We start from the raw sequence: 19,124 nt of genomic DNA, 5'->3' as shown, positions 1-19,124 counted from the left end.
TTCTAACACATAAGCCAGAGGCAAATTTACACAACCTAGCAGATCAGCCCCACCAATGTCGAAAGAGAGTGTTGGCTTAACAGTGCTTGAAAGAAGAATGATTTATACAACTATCGACCAGAGAACACTTCAAGAGATCTTCAGTCTACTAACTCAAATGCTCATTTGGCAAAAGAAATGGAAATATGTATTTACAAAATAAGTCTGGAAGTTTCTTTATAGGTCAAGAAAAACAAAGAGAAAAAGTCTTAAATTTCATTTTTGGAGCCTTGTGTCTTCAACAATGATAACTACACGCAATGGTGATTAGATTTTACAATCTAATAATTGTCACCTACTCACTTATATTTAAAACTCTTTCATATCTCTGCTTCCTATTTTATGATACTCTTTAGAATGGCCTACAAATCATTTCATTTCAGATTAATGTTAAAAACTATTGCTTGAAAAATCCATAGTCAATGAAATGTCAACGCCCTCACAAAAACTGACAATTTTTAAAGATGATCTTTGTATATTTGTTTGAAATCCAGTTGTCTGATCAGAAAGTCCTTTGTCAATCCAGTTAACTTGTAGTCCTAAGAAGCAGGAAGATCCAATGATTATTTCAAAACAAACGCTCCCTTCTCAAAGCAATGAAGAGCACATTCTCTAAAACACTACTTTTTCTGTTGATGCTTTAGAAGTTGCAAGGTAGAAATAACAGGACTGTTTCCATAGAGAACAGGAATCACCTTTGTATTATCTATATTACAAACCCTACTACCTAATATTTCCCATTAGAAGAATGATATGCAGAAAAAAACCAGACTTTAGTCTGTTTTCCATTAGTATCCACTGTACTCTTATTTTCATGGGAAATGCAAAACTCTAAAGCAGTGTCAAGGTGAGTATGAAATGAAAATATTATAGCTTGCTTATATATGTTTTTATCAAATCCTCTTTAACTTTCTATTTTGGATACGTTTGATAATGTATATTACATATTACTGCATAGATAAATAAATAAATATGCATTTATCAAGCAAGTTAAGTAGACAGAAGTTCACTTTTCATAATGCAACTGTCATCTCTATGCAAAATAAAATAGCAGACTAAAAAGTGACTTTTTGGAAACACATTTAATTAAGAGAGAGGCATATAAAAGTCAGTAGGTAAACACGTTTTTAAAATTTTGATTTGATGGTCTTGCACCAATTAAGCAGTAAATTACTGATCCTTAGAGGAGCAATCTCAAGAGGCTTAATCACTGAGACCTTAAGTTTAAGTATATACTTCAAGAATTATAATTAGGCGGCCATAAATAATTTGTAGGAAGCTATTTCAGGGGTGTTTTACGTCCATGTCAATGTGTAATTCTGCTACTAAACACCAATCACATAGCTATCTCTCTTAACGAGGAAGGAATAGACATATCACAGTATCCTGAAATGTATATTATAATATCAGTATTTCTGATATTTTTCAGACATCTTAAAACTAAATAACTGATGCAACTATTATCAATTTCTTCATAGTATTAAACAATGTGTCAAGTGCTCATCCATCGCCCCATTTCACAAACTTTGTCCAACCTTTCTAAATATGGAATTATGATTATTTTCATCATTTGTTTCAATCAAACTAGTGCGGAGTTTCCAAAGGTAGAAAAATACAAATCGGTGCTGGAAAATGGTTTTCAACTTTCTCATACTTACCCTTAGTAAAGGTCCCCAGTATTCCACTTTATTCTTGTGAAGATGCCCAAGACTCTTTTATCATGTCATAGCATCTACTCAAGAAATTTCAGTGTCTCCTCTGCACAGCTGTCAAGGTCCTATGCAATTAAACTTCACCCTATATATTCATACCCTACATATGCACCCTACCATTCCTATCCAATTAAATTGGTTGTGCAATCTTAGACATTATATAATCCCTCTAGTTCTTAGTTTCTACATTGGTAAAAGAGAATGATAATACTTTATTACCTAGCTCATAGGATTTTTGTGAGCATTAAGTGAGATAGTCATACGCACTCTAAATTTTATTTTTGCAATATTATTATTGCTAACATGCAATGGCTTTCTTCATGCTGTCTACACCCCAACACACCCTCCCACAAGGGTGATTACAACTTCACTATAAAATTGCTGTTCCTCAAAGACTGCCCCTCAGATAATATGTGTCAAATCATATAGAGCGCTTTTAAACATGCAGATTCCTGAACCCCATCCCATAGCTACTGAATCAGCTTCTGGATAATATGAATACTAACACTAGACTCAGATGATTCTATTACACAGCAAAGTCTGAGAATCACTGTCAAAACTTAGTTCTCAACCTTTTATTTTGATTCCTCTACCTGACAGATACACCGCTCTCCAACACCACATCCCAACACTCTTCTTTCCAGCAACTCTCACCTCCCTCTTCAGTTAATAAGAATAATCCTTCTCAGCTCTAGAGAGAGCCTTGGCCCCTGTGTAAGAACCATTTCATATCCTTCCACAATCCAACCTAACTGGTGTAGTGCTGGTTAAGTTAGCAATTGATAAATACTTCTTGGTAACCTGATATACTGCAGTCCTTCAACTACCTCTTCAACAAGTTCATTCAATCCATATTTGTTGAGCATCTACTAATTGCCAGGCATTGCCCTAGGCACTGAGGATAAACACAGACATTCTCCACGCATTTGCACACCACAAAATCCCTGATCTTCTTTCATAGCTTACTTATACATCATTTTTCTAAGATACATGTAGATTCACCTTAAAAACTTCATTAATTTAATTGTTGCTATTGTGTTAGGAGAGAAGTTATTTTATCCTCAATTGCCCAGACAATTACTTCTAAGTTAAGACCTCTTGGCAGGTAGGTGGGTGCCAAATTATAGAGCAAGGAAAATGAGCCTCGGCAATAAAACGCTGATAGAATGTTAACAAAATGAGCATCAGCAAGAGCCAGTGGCCTAAGACATCCCCATATTTTTCCATATAAATAGGGACAGAATAATATAAACCCACTTCTCTTCTTGTTTAATAAAATATATATTTTGCAAATAAAATGCACAACTGGAAGCAACATATAAATCTTGTGTTTGTATCTTTTAAAAACTCATTATCATCTTATTTCTTATTCCTCTTTTAACCATCTGTTTCCAAGTGTTTTCATGTCACCCAAAATATAAACTGATTTTTGAAAAACTGAGTAGTAAGAGGACAGAAACAGAGTAAAGAATAACTGTGTAAATACGACTCAAGTTGATATATAAAACTTTAAAAATTTTTTCCATTTATATGGCATTTAAATCAAGTTCTCTGTTTTGTAGGTGATTTATATATTACTGTTAATAGTGCATAAGTAAAAGCAAATATGTTTATTTTCAACTAACCTATAGCTAGCATTTTGACTAATAATCTATATATTATATAAATTATAATAAATATAATAAATTATAAAATACATATTTTATATATATTTTAAAAATCTTTTTTGAAAAATGCAGAATGAATAAAAAAGAAAATGTCAATACACTCACACATTTGTAAGATCATGAAAAAATACACACCAATTTATATTGGTGGGAGTAGAAATGTGTATTTTTTAATGAAAGCGTAAAACTGTAAAAATACTCATGGTCTCTTAAGTGAAAATGTAGACTTAAAATTCTCTCTACAAAATAACTAAGTGTAATGTGTAAAATATCAATAAGCAAACAGAGAAGAACCAGAAGGTAATATAGGCAAATTAAAACAGTTTTAACGAAGTGATGGGGATGTCAATAATTTTAGCTTTTGATGTTTGTTGGTATTTTAAAATTGGTTTTGTCACAATGTACCATCAAACATAAATGAAAATGGCAATTAAGCACAAAATCCATTACTCAATCAGAAAATTCCTTCTCTACTCTAGTTACTTGGAGACAAAAGCACACCACCATTCTTTACACCAGTGGTTCTCATCTGGGGACAATTTTGCCCCCCAGGCCACATTTAGAAATTTCTGGAAACAGTTTCGATTTTCAGAACTGCATGGATACCTCTGGCATCTGGTAGGTAGAGGCCAAGGATGCTCCAGCCTCCTCACAACACAGAATTCTCTGTCCCAAAATGCCAATAGTGCTGAGATTAAGAAACCCTGCTACAGAATGACTAAAAAACCTTCAGTCAGTGCCCTCCCCTAGGATTGAGCCCCTCCTCCCAAAGTTGAGATAAACAGTTACTCTGATTTACATTCTTATAGGAATGCCCATGACCATTTAATCATTTGAGTGGGGGTGGGGGTGGGGAGGGCACTGAAGCACACATGATACACTTCTAAAATATGAAACTTGAGCTACTTCCCTTGCCTGTCCTCTCTTGCAGAGTAAGCCTATATTCAGATCTTCATTTCATGCCACAGTCAAGCAAGAGCACTGTTCAGGGTACCCACAAGGCAACAGCAAAGGATTTGCCCTAAGAGTAAACCAAGAGACATAAATTCATAAAGTGTCAATATCAAATGTCATAGTTGTTTTAAAATAGAGGAATAAATTTTTTAGAGATATAATCTTTATAATGAAACATTTATATTATGTGGGGTGGAGGAAGAAAAGATAGGAGAAGAGAAGAAAAAAACTCAACTATCTTTAAGAGAATTATTTGTAGGAATAATGTACCAGAAATCACAAAAATGTGTTCTCAATGGAAAGAAGTACAATTGAAACTGTGGTCTTAATAAAGGAAAAATAGGGAAAGAGTGTGTTCTTTTCACACAGTATCCACCCACAGCCTAAAACTACTGAGACAGTTTACAATTCTGGAGTGTATACCAGCCAAAATTTCTTGACAATGATTGGCCTTAATGGTTCTCTGCCAGATTCTGCTGAAGCAATAGGAAAATTATTAGACAACTTAAACAGCACCCATTCGTAATGAAATAAATTATGACACAAGCAATATCCTCAAGTCTTCACAATCTTATATAAATCTTCCTGTATTGCTTGGTTTAAATTGTGCTCAATAAATGTAATATAAATAAATGTAATACATGTATAATAAATGTAATTTAAGTTTCTTAAGGATGTGGACCACGTCTTATATTTCATGCACACTGAATGACGTACCTACTTGAAAAAAATCATTTGAATGAAATTAAGATATTTTTCAAGGTGGAAAGGTCAGGAGTAAATGTAACATCCTAGAAAGGATTAGTTTATCTGACCCACCTATTGTTTCCAAAAAAACAAGAATAAAAACCAACAACTACAAGAAAACAGGGTCCTCAAGGAATGGAAATGAATTTTTAAAATGAGGCCTTCTACATTTAAACGTACAGTATAACTGATGGCTAAAATTGAGGGATGTGTAGTTATTGCTAGCTGTGTGACCTTGGTCAAATCAGTTAACCTCTCTGGGCCTCAGGTTCCTCTTTTGTAAATAGGTTGGTGGAAGCCATCTCACTCTTTATATAGGAGGATTGGATGAGATGCATGTCAACAGAACACCTGCACGAGTTCAGGACTCAATAAGCCATAGCTATAATTATTTTATAAAATTAGTGTTATGAAGAAGGTAGAAAATGTTGGGCAGGAGGAGGCCAGAGGAAAGAGAAGGGAGAGGAGGAGAAGTAAAAGAAGAGAACACAACAGCTTGTTAAGATTGGGTAGGAGAGCCTCTAAGGATAATTGGTTTAGAATTAAGCCGGTCTGTGGTCACACTCCCTTCACCATGCTTCATGCTTCCTGACTATCCTTCAATATGTGCTGAGTTACCTCATTTGCCCACTCTCCAAGGCAGCCAATTTTACCCTCCTCTAATCTCAATAGGAATTGTCTCCCAAGTCATAGAGAATATAGAAGTCTTCAATCAAGGAGGCCTCTAGTTTCCTGTCCCACTACGCCACCGTACTCCTGCTTTGTATCTGCAACCTGCCCCCTCTAAAGGATACTTCTCCAAATCACAGATGACTCCTTTGATCAAGTGCCCTCTCCCCACCTCACTTCAGATCCGAACTTTTCAAAAGTGTGGTCGTCAACCACTAAAACTCCTCTTGCTACGATTTACATTTTACCAATGAGCTCCTGTTACTCCATTTGGAGGACAAGTCTCAGACTTACCGCAGCCGATCATTGTGGCATCTCACACAGCTGGCCCTTTGCCTCTTTTTTAACCTGTCCTGTGCCTCAGCTTCGGAGACATTGCTATCTGCAGGTTCTCCTGCTCACTCTCTGATGGCTGCTTAGCTGCTTACTCATCTCCTTCGTGAACTCCTTGTTAGTGTTTCACCACTGAAACTACAGTGCTCACCATATCTCCATTTCTAGCTGTCTCCTCACTTTCTCTTTTTAATTTTATCCATTCCTATAGTTATAAGTACCACTTATATGCTGATGATGTCCAAGTTCACCTCTCTAGTAATGACTTCTTACTTGGCTCTAGACCTGTACTTTCCAATCACCTACTGTTTATCTCCATTCAGAAATTCCATGTGTCTAGGATAGACAGCATTTCCCAAATTGAACTGTCTATTTGCATGCTTCTTCCCATCCCCCCACCTCAACACAAATAAATGACAATAAATGACACCACCAGAAACTTGGGCTTCTCCAAGAACTGTCGCTTCTACCTTGTAAATGCCCTGATTTTATATCTTCTCCTTTACATTTATGCCTTAGTTCATCAGTCTTTCCCGGATTGTGACAGTTGGTTTTCATCTCATCTCCCAACCTTAGGTCTTGCTCCACCCTCCATACCTCAGAAGCATCTTCCTGAAGAGTGAATCTGTTCATGTGATTCCCCTGTTGATGTCCTTTCTTGGGTCCCTACAGCCTTTAGAACACAAATTAAAGTCTTCAGCAAGCCATAAGAATGATCATCATAATTTGATCACCACCTATGACCTCAACACCAACTCAACACCTCCTCAATCCCACTCCCAACTCCAGCTATTTTAAGATATTTGCAAGTCTCTAACCCAATTTATTTTTCCTCTGCCTTATTCTCCTATATGCCTTTCTTTCTGCTAGGAATATCTATCCATAGACCTCTGACTCCCCATCTTCACCTAATCATTTCTACGTAAATACCTCAGTATTCTGTACTCCCAATATGCTCTGTCTATTTCCTCTTCCAAAGCACTTAGGATCCTACAATGTGATTCTTTCTGCATTGGCTGATTTAAACAGTGAATGCCTTGAATTTGAGGCCTATGATTCTATGCTCTATTTCTCCACATATATGGTATAGTGTCTAGTGAATAATAACAAATTACTGCTATGGAAACAAACAGTTCACTCAATATTTTTGGCATTTGCCAGGAGTCAAACACTCAACCAAATATTGTATATAGAGACAAACAACATGGGGAGAGATACTATAACATTGTCCATATGATTTTATAAACATGAATTAGGAAGGCAGAATAAATATGTAACACATAAGATGACTTGAAATAACAAATAACAAATGAATGGTGAAATCAACAAGTGACAAAAGAACCCATGGGAGATACAGACCACTAGGTACTCAATTGGCTGCTCAGAAAAAGTTTTAGGGAAAAGGTAAGACATGCTAAGCATAAGTACAGTAGGAACCTTCAGTAGAATTGAAAATAGTGAATAGCTAGATACTAAGTTTCATGAGGTCAGGGGACAGACAAGTTGATCTTGTTCACTTCTCTGTCCACAAGGCCTAGCACATGGCCGAATCATAGTAACCACTAAATAAGGATTTGTGTTGAACTGAATTTTAAACTGTGCAGCTGGTGATGCAAGAAAACATCTGTTAAAAAAAAAAAAAAGGCAGCACTTTTCTCCATTCGCCATTCCATAAAAAGGTAATTTGTTATGTGTTTACTAGAACTCTTTCCTCAAAAGTAAAATATTGCTTCACTCTTTGGTTGGCAAATGTGTTGTTTCAAGATGGAGAAGAATTTGCTTTAAATGAAGAGAGAGCTATTTCAGTTCATAATCCTCAAAGCCAAATTTGGATCTTAAAATGCACTTTTCATCAAAGAATCTTAACAAAAAAGATTCCTGCCAATTTAACCAAGACATCTAAAAATATTTCATTCTAAAGCTAAGCTTCCTGCTCAGGAACATTCTAATTGAGATCACGTTCTTCCAAAGATCTTCCTTGGGCCGACAGTCACCTGAATCACATAGCCCAGAGACCATCACCACCTTCCTGAGCAAGAACTCACAACTGCACGCCATTTTGGATTTCTGCCTTTTCCTTACATGGATGCTGGATTTCCATGTTTTCCTGGAATTTCTTTGTACCCAACAGAACTGTTATAATAAACCAAACCAGAGATGTGTAACTATGAGTTGGAAATCAACTTAATATGTCCTCTTTCATTTCAAACATAAGGAAACTGAGACCCAGTAATGTACGTTACTGACCCAAGTACACTCAGGGCAGTAGCTGGAGGGGACACAGGCTCTCTTGATATTCACTCTTCTACATCAAGCTATGTTCATAGGACACCGATACTTTCACATGTGTCATTTTATTAATTCCAGTAGTCACCTGAGATGGGTAAAACGGGACTAATCTTCCTCTTTAACAGGTGAGGAAATTGAACCCAGTCTGGCTGTGAATTCCCTCAGGATGACTAAGCAGCAGAAGCGGAACTAGTATTCAAGAATTCTGACTCACTTCAGGGTCTTTCTATCATTGTCAGTTACCAGGAACACCACATTGACATAAGCCTCTTTCCTTTCAGTGCAAATAATTCGAGGACAACTTTAATGGTCTGGTGTCTGGCATTCTTCAAAAGAAGATTTGCTATAATAAAAAGAAAGTTGCAATAACCAGAGGCCGCAGACCACAAAGGATAATGAAGAAGAAACACATGTATCAATGAATTTTGAAGTTTCACTTAAATAATCAATCAACCATTCTTTCAGAACTGAATCTAATCAAAAAATTCTAGCCCTTTTAGACCTGTATACAGGGAGCAATATGCCATAAACATCTTATTTTATTTAGACATCAGTGATGAAATTTCCCATCTGTTGCTTCAAATCAGATAACCAAATCAAAAACGATATTTCAAAAAATAATAACATACATCACAAAATTTATCTTTGAAGGATTAAAGTCACTATGATTGCTAGCTGAAATAAGTGTTAATTTTTCAACAAATAGAAATGTGTCTGGACAAGTCCATGTGTGTTAGCAGTAGGCTAAGAAAGGAATCTGCCCTGGAATTTTTAACACTAGGTTCTAATCATTAATGCTGCAATACTGTCCTATTTACAACCTGACATTTGTTTTTGCACTTTCAACATCCCATGATTTTTCAACAACAGTAAATAGCTCTAACAGATGACACCTCGCCTTAGCTGGATCTATATTTTGACTAGCAGGTCTTGGCATTGTGTCCAGCTAAGATACCTCTCCAAAATGCTACATGCAGGTAAAAAATGCACAAAACTTAAGAAGGAGAAAAAACTCACAAGCTTCTACTACTCTAAACAATTTGGGGAAATAATACATCTAAGTTCTTTAACCTATTGCAGCAACTTCTAATCATCTCATCATTGTCTCTTCGGGTTCTAAATATTTCTTAATTTTTCCCCCCAAAAAAAGTTTGTGATGCTCTAAAGAGGGAAGTGCTAAGATAAAACTTTGGAGTAGAAACGAGCATAAATAAATCAAAATGCAAAAGAGAGGAGTCTAATTCAACCCCATGTATGATACACAGAACCACACCTGATTTCTATATTCCTTAGTTTTCAGCAACACAACTTAGATTTAACTACTTGGGACTTAGGAGGTACCCACAATAGGAAATTTTTTATTTTTATGGTAAAACTCAAAATAGAAACTGATGAAAGACCTCTAAAATACCATAAAAGTGAATATTCACATATCTGAGAAATTAAATATTTTCCCAAGAAATAAATATTCTCTACACACACAGGGGATTTTCATATTGTATGGGGAATCTGCGAGCCTAAATCATCCAATATTGTCTTTTGTCTGTGTTTATATTCTATATGATAAATCTTTCCCAATAATTAGAATATTGGAAAATATATGCCACTAAAACATACTGAAACAGTTCAATATTTCCTGGAGTAGTCATAAGACATTTCATAATCTTGTGATATCTCAGGATTATCACCTATCTCTGGACAGTGTATAGGAACTAAGCTGGTTATTTGAGCTTCCTTTTTATTTGAATTCTTGGGATGTGAAAATTGTGTAATGTTGAGAGCATGCCCACCCCCGAGCTCTTCGGCTCTCTTGAGTTAATCAATAAATGTCCTAAATTTCAAGTCCTCATGGCTGGCTTAGAAGTTTTGCATAAAACCTTACACACTACACCCTCTGCTTTAAGAGTGGGTCACATTTCTAGGCACAACCATGCCACAACACAATCATTAAAGGTGCTGTGTGCTATCAGGATTGAAAGTAACACTGGCATCTTACATTCAGCTGTGCCTTTCTAAAGGGACTTTTCCAAAGGGAAAAACATCAAAAACACAGGGTAGAAAAGTCACTGGAGAAATGGCCCAAGTAAGGCGGGTATCTGGGACACTTGCCATTGTCTTGTATGTCTGCAGTGCCCCAGCATGGGCAGCAGGGGGCGCTCCTGCATGAAGCAAACCCCCCACAAGTGTTCCCCAGTCGGGAACACCGTGCCTTTTTCCCTTAGGACTTGCCCCAAGTCCAAGGAGGAAGACACGAAGGAGTGCTGCTGCCCATAAACTGTACAAGCATAGGACATACGGTGAATGACAGTGGAGAAGTGACTGCAGATGACACATGGGTCTGAGTCTGCCTTTGGAAAACAGGGTGGCCAATTTTTATTTTATTTATTTTAGTGGGCAGGAGGGGATAAAAGAGGCTGGGAACAATTGGCGGGGTGGGGGGTGGCGGTTTTTGCCATCAGCTATAAAGAGACCATCTCTGAAAGCAACAAGTGGACGACAGTATCCCAAGGCCATTTATTCAGTTTCTGGGCTACAGTTTAGTTTGTTTGTAGGTTATATTCTCTGTGAAATGTCAAATCAAAACCCTCCCCTCTTCCCCTAACCCCACCCCAAACCCAGAAAATCACTTGATGGACCCAGTTTACCCCTGAACCTTAGGAAATGTGCTTTCTGCAAGGGATCTCCTGCCTGTGGCTGCATTTTGCATGTGAAAGTGTGCTGCATTTTATTAGCTCTATGCCAAGACCCAAGTAGCTGAACAAGGTTGGAAAAATCCTTACAGACCAGAGAAAAGCCATCTCTGAAACCTCAAAACACAGTGGGTTCCAAAGCAAAATTCCCTGTCCTCACCCCCACTTCATACACACACTCACGCACACCCCACCCCCACCGCCTGGCTCCTTTCTCCTCCCTGCGGCCAAATGAAGGTCTGTGGAGACACAGCCATAAACCTCAATACTCACCATATTGACTTCAGAAACCATATCAATGCTGGCGATGTCAATGTTCATTCCCACAGCCACTGGGGGACCTGCAAACCAAGATGGCCAGCCACGTGATTTCTCAGAACTTCATTCATTCTTAGCAAGAGTTGTCCCCTGGCATGGGACACTGCCCCAAACCCCTCCTCACTGCTCATCCTCAAATTCTTCAATTCCCTGCTCCTTTTTAAAAAGGGTGGCAGGCACTCCTCTGGGAAATGCTCTATTGAACATGCACACACGTGTCCGGATGAGTGAGAGATTCCACCCACCTACCTATGTAGATGTCTCCAATACGTAGAACTTACAAAAGCACAGGAATGGTTCTATCCCAAGGGAATCTTACATATTATACTGAAACCCCCGCCTCCTCATTCTTTCCCACCACCCCCTTCTGTGTGCAGATTTTAACTCTTTGAGCTTTCTTAGAGTCTGAAGCAAAATTAAATGGGCAAGCAGCATATCTAAGCCTGCAGCGAGCGAAGTCCCTGGCCCTTCTCCCTCCTACCCTCCTTCTCCTCCAAGACCCCCGGCCCCTCCCCCACCAGCCCATGCAGTGGGGCTTCCAGGACTGGATAATAACCTGACACCAGCCACTCTAAACCATGGCCAGAACTCTTCCAAAGTAGGAGGGCACAAAGGGTTAATGCCACTTCTCAACCAATTGTCTGCACATCTTGTCCTCAAAAATGTTCACAATGGCCTTCAGTAAGCCGGGTTCTCTGGACACATCATTAACTAAACTTAAGAGGTTTGTGTCTCAATGAAGCAAAGACAATGAGGCAAAGGATTTAAACAGTGAAGCTGAAGGACAGCGGCCACCAGTTCACGCTAAGAGGGTCTCACTGAAAGAGCATGGAAGTGCTGGATAGTAACAAAGCAGCTCAAGTTTGGGTCACTTTCTCAATCTGGTAACACAGAGACACGTTCAGTACACCACATGCACCCACAATGAGGGAGATGGAAGACACAGAGCGCACAAAGCTCAAAAGACAGCTTAGGCTAGAGCTGGGCTGTTTCTTATTTCCAAGGCAACCCCATTACCTCCAAAATCTGGTCTCAAACGAATGTCATAGCCTTTCAGGAGTCTATCCACCGTCTCTTTAACCAGCGACATATTACTAGGGTCATTGACACTACAGAAAGAAAAGACAATAAACAGGCATCAGTAAGGCAGCAGGCACAGCGTCTTCAGCTTCTATCTGATCCTCACTACAGATCCTTGCTCACAGAGGTATGCAGACAGAACCCTTCAAAGTGAGAAACGGAAAAGAGAAACGCTGGGCACACTTACCTCTGAGCACAGACAGCGGCGATTATTAAGGGGAATGACCAAATCCCAAAGTAGCCCTTTTTCCGGACTCTCCACATCCCTTTAGTTTTTGATGGGATTGAGGGTTTCACTGAAGAGAGGAGATCCAACTTAGTCTGCCCAGTGCAGTAATTCTAATGTGAGGCGCATGCGCACGGCGTACCAAAACATCAAAGGGGCAGCGGCGGATGCCTGGGACCGAGCAGATTTTCTTGTTAAGAAAAAAAAAAAAAAAATTAAAGGGGAAAAAGGAAAAACATATATATGTATAACATATACATATTTCAATAATATAGAGAGTCACCCCACAGGAGCACCCAGGGTAAAATCTTTGTTGTCCTTTCGTTAAGAGAAAAACAACTAGAGCGTCTGGTAAGTTTTGGTAGTTGCAGGAGGCAGTTTTGCACCTCGCAGGTTGTAGGTTGTGTGTGTGTGTGTGTGTGTGTGTCTCCTCATAAATATGCAAAACCAGATTAGGAATTTAGGGGATAGCAGGTGTGGAGTGCGAGCGGAAGATGGGTGTCTGGAAGCCCACTTCTGGTCTCAGCAAGCAGACGGGGGAGAGCAGTTTGAACTTTATTTCCTTGGCGGATAGGATCCCCTGCCTGGGGCGAGATAGGTGCTGGAGGTGGGGGTTGTGCGGCGGGGGAGGGGAGGGGATGGTGGGAGCAGGAGTCCAAGAGGGAGGGAGGAAAGAAACCAATGGGAGGAGTGCTGAGCAATCCGTTGGATTTGGGGCGGGGTGGGGGGGTGGAGAATAAGAAATACACCCAAAAATAAAAAAGGAAGAAAGAAAAAGAAAAGAATCAAATGATGCCTCGTCTTTTCTAGGCGTCAGGGAGCAAGCTTTTCTTCACTACTCACGAGCGATTTCTTTCTCCTCCTCACCCTTTGCCCCCTATTCCCAGGGAAGAAAACCTCGGGGTCCCGGTTTCTCGCGGTGTGACGTGCCTGACCCGCTAGTCCGGATTATTTATAGCGGGGGGGGGGGGGGGGGAACGAGGGAGCAGAAAGGCAATGCTGTCTCTCCAGGTTTTGGTCTGATTCTGCATTGGGAAACTATTAGTAGGGAGGGTGGGGTTTAGATGAGGGGGTGATGGGACACGGGGGCGTGGAGGATACGGGTGGCAAGCGCCCTAGCATGGGTGCAGCGGGCAAGAGGGCTTGGGCGGCGACACGGTGCAGGAAGGGCAGGTGGTAGGTGGGACGCGCCTGGCGGGCCCCCCACGCCCCCTCAGAGCACGCGCACACGCGCGCACACGTGCAGACACATTGCTCCCCTCCTCTCCCCCGCCCGCCCTTCCTTACCTCGCCGGACTGCGCTCGCCTCCCACTCCAGCCGCGCGGAGCTGGCACCTCAGGCTGCTCTGCCCCAACCGGGGAGGGCGGGTGGTGGGTAAGGACACCTGGCTATTCAGGGGCTGTGATTCGGGCTGCGAAAAGCCAGAGTGGTCCCGAGAAGGATGGCAAAATGAGGAAGGGACCCAGGGGCCACCCGGGGACACCGCGTTCTCGCTGTCTTCGCGCCGCCTCGTCCCCTCTCCGCTTTCTGGAGCCAGGAGGGACTCGCACACCCCGAGGCTGCCTCTTCCCTCTGCCCGCGGCTTGGCCGGCTTGCTGCGGCCGCGGGGACAGGAGGAAGCAGCGAGCTCGCTTGGGGGTTGGAGAGGGAGGGAGATCCTCGATTCACGGAAGAAAGGTTTCCTCGGCTCGAGGGAAAGAGAACGCGCGCGGGCGCCGGGAGGTGCTGCGAGGCTCGGGGCTTGGGGCCATCTGGAGCCGCCCGAGACCAGGGCGGACGACCCTCGGGGTACTCCCCAGGTTATCATGGACCCGGGAGGAGGCAGAGAGGGCAAATGCTCCCGCTCCCCTTCCCCCACTCCTTGGTGAATAACTGGAAAAGTCAGAGCTCAAACCGACATTCTGGACCCCAGGACTTAACTTCTAACTCCTCCTCCTCCTAATCACTGTTACCATTCACTGAGCGCCTACTACGTGCCAGGAGTCCTTCATTCATTCATTCTTACAACAGTCCTAGGTTTAGCTATCACCTCAGTTTTCCCATATGATGCGTTTAGAAACTGGGAGCACTGAAGCTAAGGAACATGCTCAAGGTCACCCAGGTGGCTGGAGATGGAACCAGGATTAGGCTCCAGAGCCAGCATCCCTAACCACTAAACGAGACAGCCTTGACTCCCACGTCCCCGACCTTGCCGGCTGCGGGCTCGCGGCTGCGGCGGAGCTCCCGGCGCCCGCGGGCCCTGGGCGGGCGCGCGCACAGCGCCAGGCTCGCCCCTGCGCGGGTCCCAGGAGGTAAGGGGGCGCCCGCCACCGCCCTAGGCAGCAGGGGCTCCTGATCTCCGCAGCACCTGGGGCTCCGCCGCGTTCTGGTCCAAGCTGCGCTCTTAACCCATTTACCTCTTGACCACCTCCCTCCTCCCTCCCCTAGGTCCCAGGGTCTTTGTGGGGCAGTTTAAGGGAATGGCTTCAAGGGAAGTGTGGAGACGGAAAGGCCACAGAGCGCGTTCCGAAAGCTCTCCTAGGATGGAAGCGAGCAGGAAGGGAGAGCTGTGTGCCTTCACCGAGTAGGGCGTTTCTGGCTTGGAGACAGGTGAAACCCAGCCCCGTCAATAGTGCTGGTCTACAGCGGGGCGGTCTGCAGGCTCCGGGACGCAAGGAGTCTGTCCAAAGAGAAACACGCGCAGAGAGAATGGAAATCTGTAACTCTCCTATCCATAATCACTTGCCTTGAGAGTTGCAGGAATCTAAATGTATACCTATGGCCCAAGAAAATTGCTGATTTTCCTCTTTCTCTTTACTCTCACACACAATGGGAATCTTTCACGCAAGCTAACTATGTTGAAGGGGAAAAAAGTTTGATTATTAACATTATACCGGAGGATCCCAAAGGAGTTTGAACTTCAGGTAACCAACCGGCTAAGCCCTAGAAAACTTCTCTTCTTCCTCTTGAAAACACCTCAGCAAAGGGTTTTCCTCTGACCATTATTTATTTACGTTGCAGTTTCTGCCCTGCCAGCCCCCATACTTAGGCGCACTTCAATTTGGGTTGAAAGAACAAAATTCAGTAAGCAGAACAAAACCGCGAATACTGTCATCCACCAATAATAATAGTAATAATAATAATAATAATGGCCCAGTGAATGGTTAAACAAGTATTTAGTGACGGCCTACCATATACAGAAAATTAAGGGAGGGGAGGGCAAAGAGCTAAAAGAAAAGTAACTTGCATCTCAGCAAGTAAAACAATAGCACAACACAAACCGAGAGTTTCAGAGGAACTGGAGGCAGACCTTTGGGTTCAAATCCCAGTTCAAAAATAGTATTTTTGTGACTTGAGCAAGTCACTTAACCTCTTTAAGCCTCAGTTTCCTCTTACATAAAACTGAGAATAAAAATAGTACCATTTCATTTGATTGTTGTAGGACGATGTAGATAAATGTGCAGCATTGGGCATGCAATTAATAAATATTAGCAATTTTAATGAATAAGGCATAATGAATGAACAGAAAAGCAAACCAGGTTTAATGGCATTATCTATAAAGACTGAGTAGACATAAATTTGGTGCAATTTTTATTGTAGATTGGCCTGAGAAGAGAGGAGCAGACATTTCAAGGGAATTAAGGTAAGGTAAAGAAGAGAATGTATTAAAGCCCCAAGTAGCAATCAAAAGGAGAAAAGACAAAAGAGTGTTTCTTCTCTTTTTGGTGGTAACATCTCAGGGATATATTTTACCACTAGCTATAACTAATATAATTAAAGAGATATTCCTACTAGTTACACAATCTGAGATCAATTTGTACCTAAAGTGAGTCTGTATTGTACAGCAGAACCAACACTAGGACATCTCTCTGCGTGACTTGCTGATAATGCTGCCTAGGAATGTAAAAATTGGAGCTGTAATGTGCAAGGGGGGGGCACTGTTGGAATCTGGAGATGTGTCAGGTTACTGGAGAGCATCCTCCGTGATCCCAGATGTACAATGAGAAGACAAAATGTAAGTACTCTTAAGAGATCATGATTCATACACGTCTGAGTATAAAGCATGTAAATAGCAAGTAAAGATAGTCACCAAGCATCTGCTGTTAGTCTGTTATAATATTCATTCGTTATTCAGTAAATATGTATTGGGCACCTATTCTATGTCAAACATTATTTGACAAGCATTGGGGATGATGTGTTGAAAATGTGGATGTGGCCCTTAGCCTCTTGGAGCTTATATTCCAGTGTAGGAAAGAGCCAATATAGAAGAAATAACAGATATAGCAGGTACTGTCAAGTGGGAAAGATTGGATATTACGGAATGCATAGCGGGTGCAAGTAGCTCAGTTTGAGGATTTGGGTAATACTTGCCTGGTGAAGTGATGCTTCAGTTGAGATTTGAAAGATGGGTTAGGCTAATGAAGAGTTGGGGGAAGAATGTTCCAGGAAGAAGAAATAGTATGTGGGAATACCCAGGGCCAGGAGAGGACAGCATAAATGAAGAATGAAGGAAGAACAGTAGGACTAGAGGACAAGGGTAAGAGAGGCTCCAAGAGTGATGTGGTTGGCCTGCTGAGCAGGAGTAATTTGGGACCATTGATAGGTTGAAGTAGAGGGCTAACAAGATGAGTTTTAATCTCACTGGAATCAACTTAATGTCTGTTGGGGATCTGTTATTGCAGGAATACAGGTGAGAAGTGATGTTGATCTGAATTAGGATAGTGACAGTGACGATGGAGAGAAGTGACTAGCATTAAATGGGAGAACTGGCTAAACTGTGACAGATGGGATATGGGGAATGAAGGAGAAGGATTCAAGGATGACTCATACATTTCTGGTTTGAGTGGTGGGGTAGAAGAAAGTTTGATGGGGATGACTCATTCAGTTTGTGTCATGATAAGCTTAAGGAACCTGCTATCCATCCAAGGTGCACTGGACATTTTGATATATGCACCTGAGGCTCAGAACTGAGGGTGAACTGGGGCCAATACACAATTTCCATGTTCCACCCTGACACTTTATTTCCTTCTTCTGCTGTAATTTTTCTCTTTGGAACGTATCAGTATCTAACATATTTTATTTTACCCATTGTAATTTCATCTTCCTACATGTAATAAATGTTCAAAGAACCAGAGATTTTTGTCTGCTTTGCCGACTGCTGTATTCCAGTAGCTAGTGTCCGTAGTAGAAACTTAATACATATGTTTTAATGAATGAGTATATATTTGATGATCCTAAGGATGTAAACAACTTAAATCATGAAAGTATATGAGACTTATGCAGGAAGGACGAACAGAACAGGAAGACTAGAGGATCTAGAAGAAAATCTTCTGGTAAAGGACTATGACAGCCATCAGAAGTGTCAAATTAGGACTGGCCCAAAGGGAGCCAGGGCATGGGGGGTGTTGCACCTACTATGGTGCAACCAAAGCCAAGGAAAGAGAATTTTCTGATAAGGAAAGACTAGCCAACTATATGAAATCCTTAAAAAGTTTTTGTATTTTTGAATAGACATTACATGCTCATGGTGTAGAACTCAAAATGTAAGTCACTCTATCCCTCTGCCACTCTGATTTCCTCCCAAGAAACTAACACAATTCAGTTAGTGGGGGGTGGGGGTCACGTGGTGTCCTATATCATAGCCCGTCACCTGAAGAACAGGTATGGGATGAGTCCACAGGTACCGGGTCATCTTCCCTGATCTCCTGCTGCTGGTGAAGCATCAGCAATGATGATTTTGCAGGAGGTTCTCATGGAACGTCGGTTACCTGTTTTGCTGAATCATTCAAACATTTGTACTTATTATTTTTTTAAATGAATAACAGATCTCTTAGCTTTGAATATTGATTGGGGTCTTTTTAAATAGTGTGCAGAAATTCAGTGATATTAAAGAGTATGGTGAAAGTCAGAAATAATATGTAGAAAGAAAATATATGTTTATTACTCTCTGTACATACAATAGCACAACCTTGCTAATTATTAATAAAGTGTTGTCAGCTCTGTGGCTTCCTGAACCTACTGCAATATACAAATAAGAACCATTTTTAAATAACCTCTCCATATATCTTACATATGGAGGCAACTTTATTTATGTTTATGTGCTAAAGGAAATTCCTAGAGTAATTTAATTTTATTAAATATTTTCTCCCTATTACTAGTCAAAAATACCTTTTACTTATTTGTTTGGCAAAACTTGCCTTCACAGACAGTGGAAAATAAAATTTCTCCTAAATTACCATAAATTCCACATTATCAGTTTATGGCTTAATGGGGTTTTACTCTGCAGAATTAGAAATGTGAATTCTGTGCCCACTGAGTCCTGGCTCTTGCTCCTTCAGCAGGTATCACTAATATGAGACCTGAGTTTCCATAAAATTCTTGATCGTAGTAAGCCTGATCACGTATCAATCAATTTAAATT

The 19,124-nt window shown here is 41.0% G+C and overlaps 1 protein-coding gene across 5 annotated transcripts in view; it reads right to left on the bottom strand.

The window, feature by feature from the left end:
* GABRB2 (gamma-aminobutyric acid type A receptor subunit beta2) overlaps positions 1–14,994 on the bottom strand; it is a 249,823-nt gene extending 234,829 nt beyond the window's left edge. Inside the window, exons 1-4 of one of the 5 annotated variants that reach the window (XM_008517149.2) lie at positions 14,012–14,994; positions 12,686–12,914; positions 12,436–12,527; positions 11,374–11,441 (exon numbers count right to left, since the gene is read on the bottom strand). In XM_008517149.2, coding sequence (XP_008515371.2) covers positions 11,374–11,441; positions 12,436–12,527; positions 12,686–12,762 — 237 coding nt within the window. In that variant the 5' untranslated portion in view covers positions 12,763–12,914; positions 14,012–14,994. Of the gene's footprint in view, positions 1–11,373; positions 11,442–12,435; positions 12,528–12,685; positions 13,408–13,567; positions 13,746–14,011 lie in introns of those variants that run through there. The other 4 variants (XM_070569094.1, XM_070569097.1, XM_070569095.1 and 1 more) reach the window with 4 other exon arrangements.
* Positions 14,995–19,124: the final 4,130 nt, after the last annotated feature.

The sequence above is a fragment of the Equus przewalskii genome, chromosome 13 (assembly GCF_037783145.1).
Source record: "Equus przewalskii isolate Varuska chromosome 13, EquPr2, whole genome shotgun sequence".
Classification (NCBI taxonomy): Eukaryota; Metazoa; Chordata; class Mammalia; order Perissodactyla; family Equidae; genus Equus; species Equus przewalskii.
The sequence above is the reverse complement of the archived record's forward strand: the minus strand, read 5'-3'. Positions and strand labels throughout refer to the sequence as shown.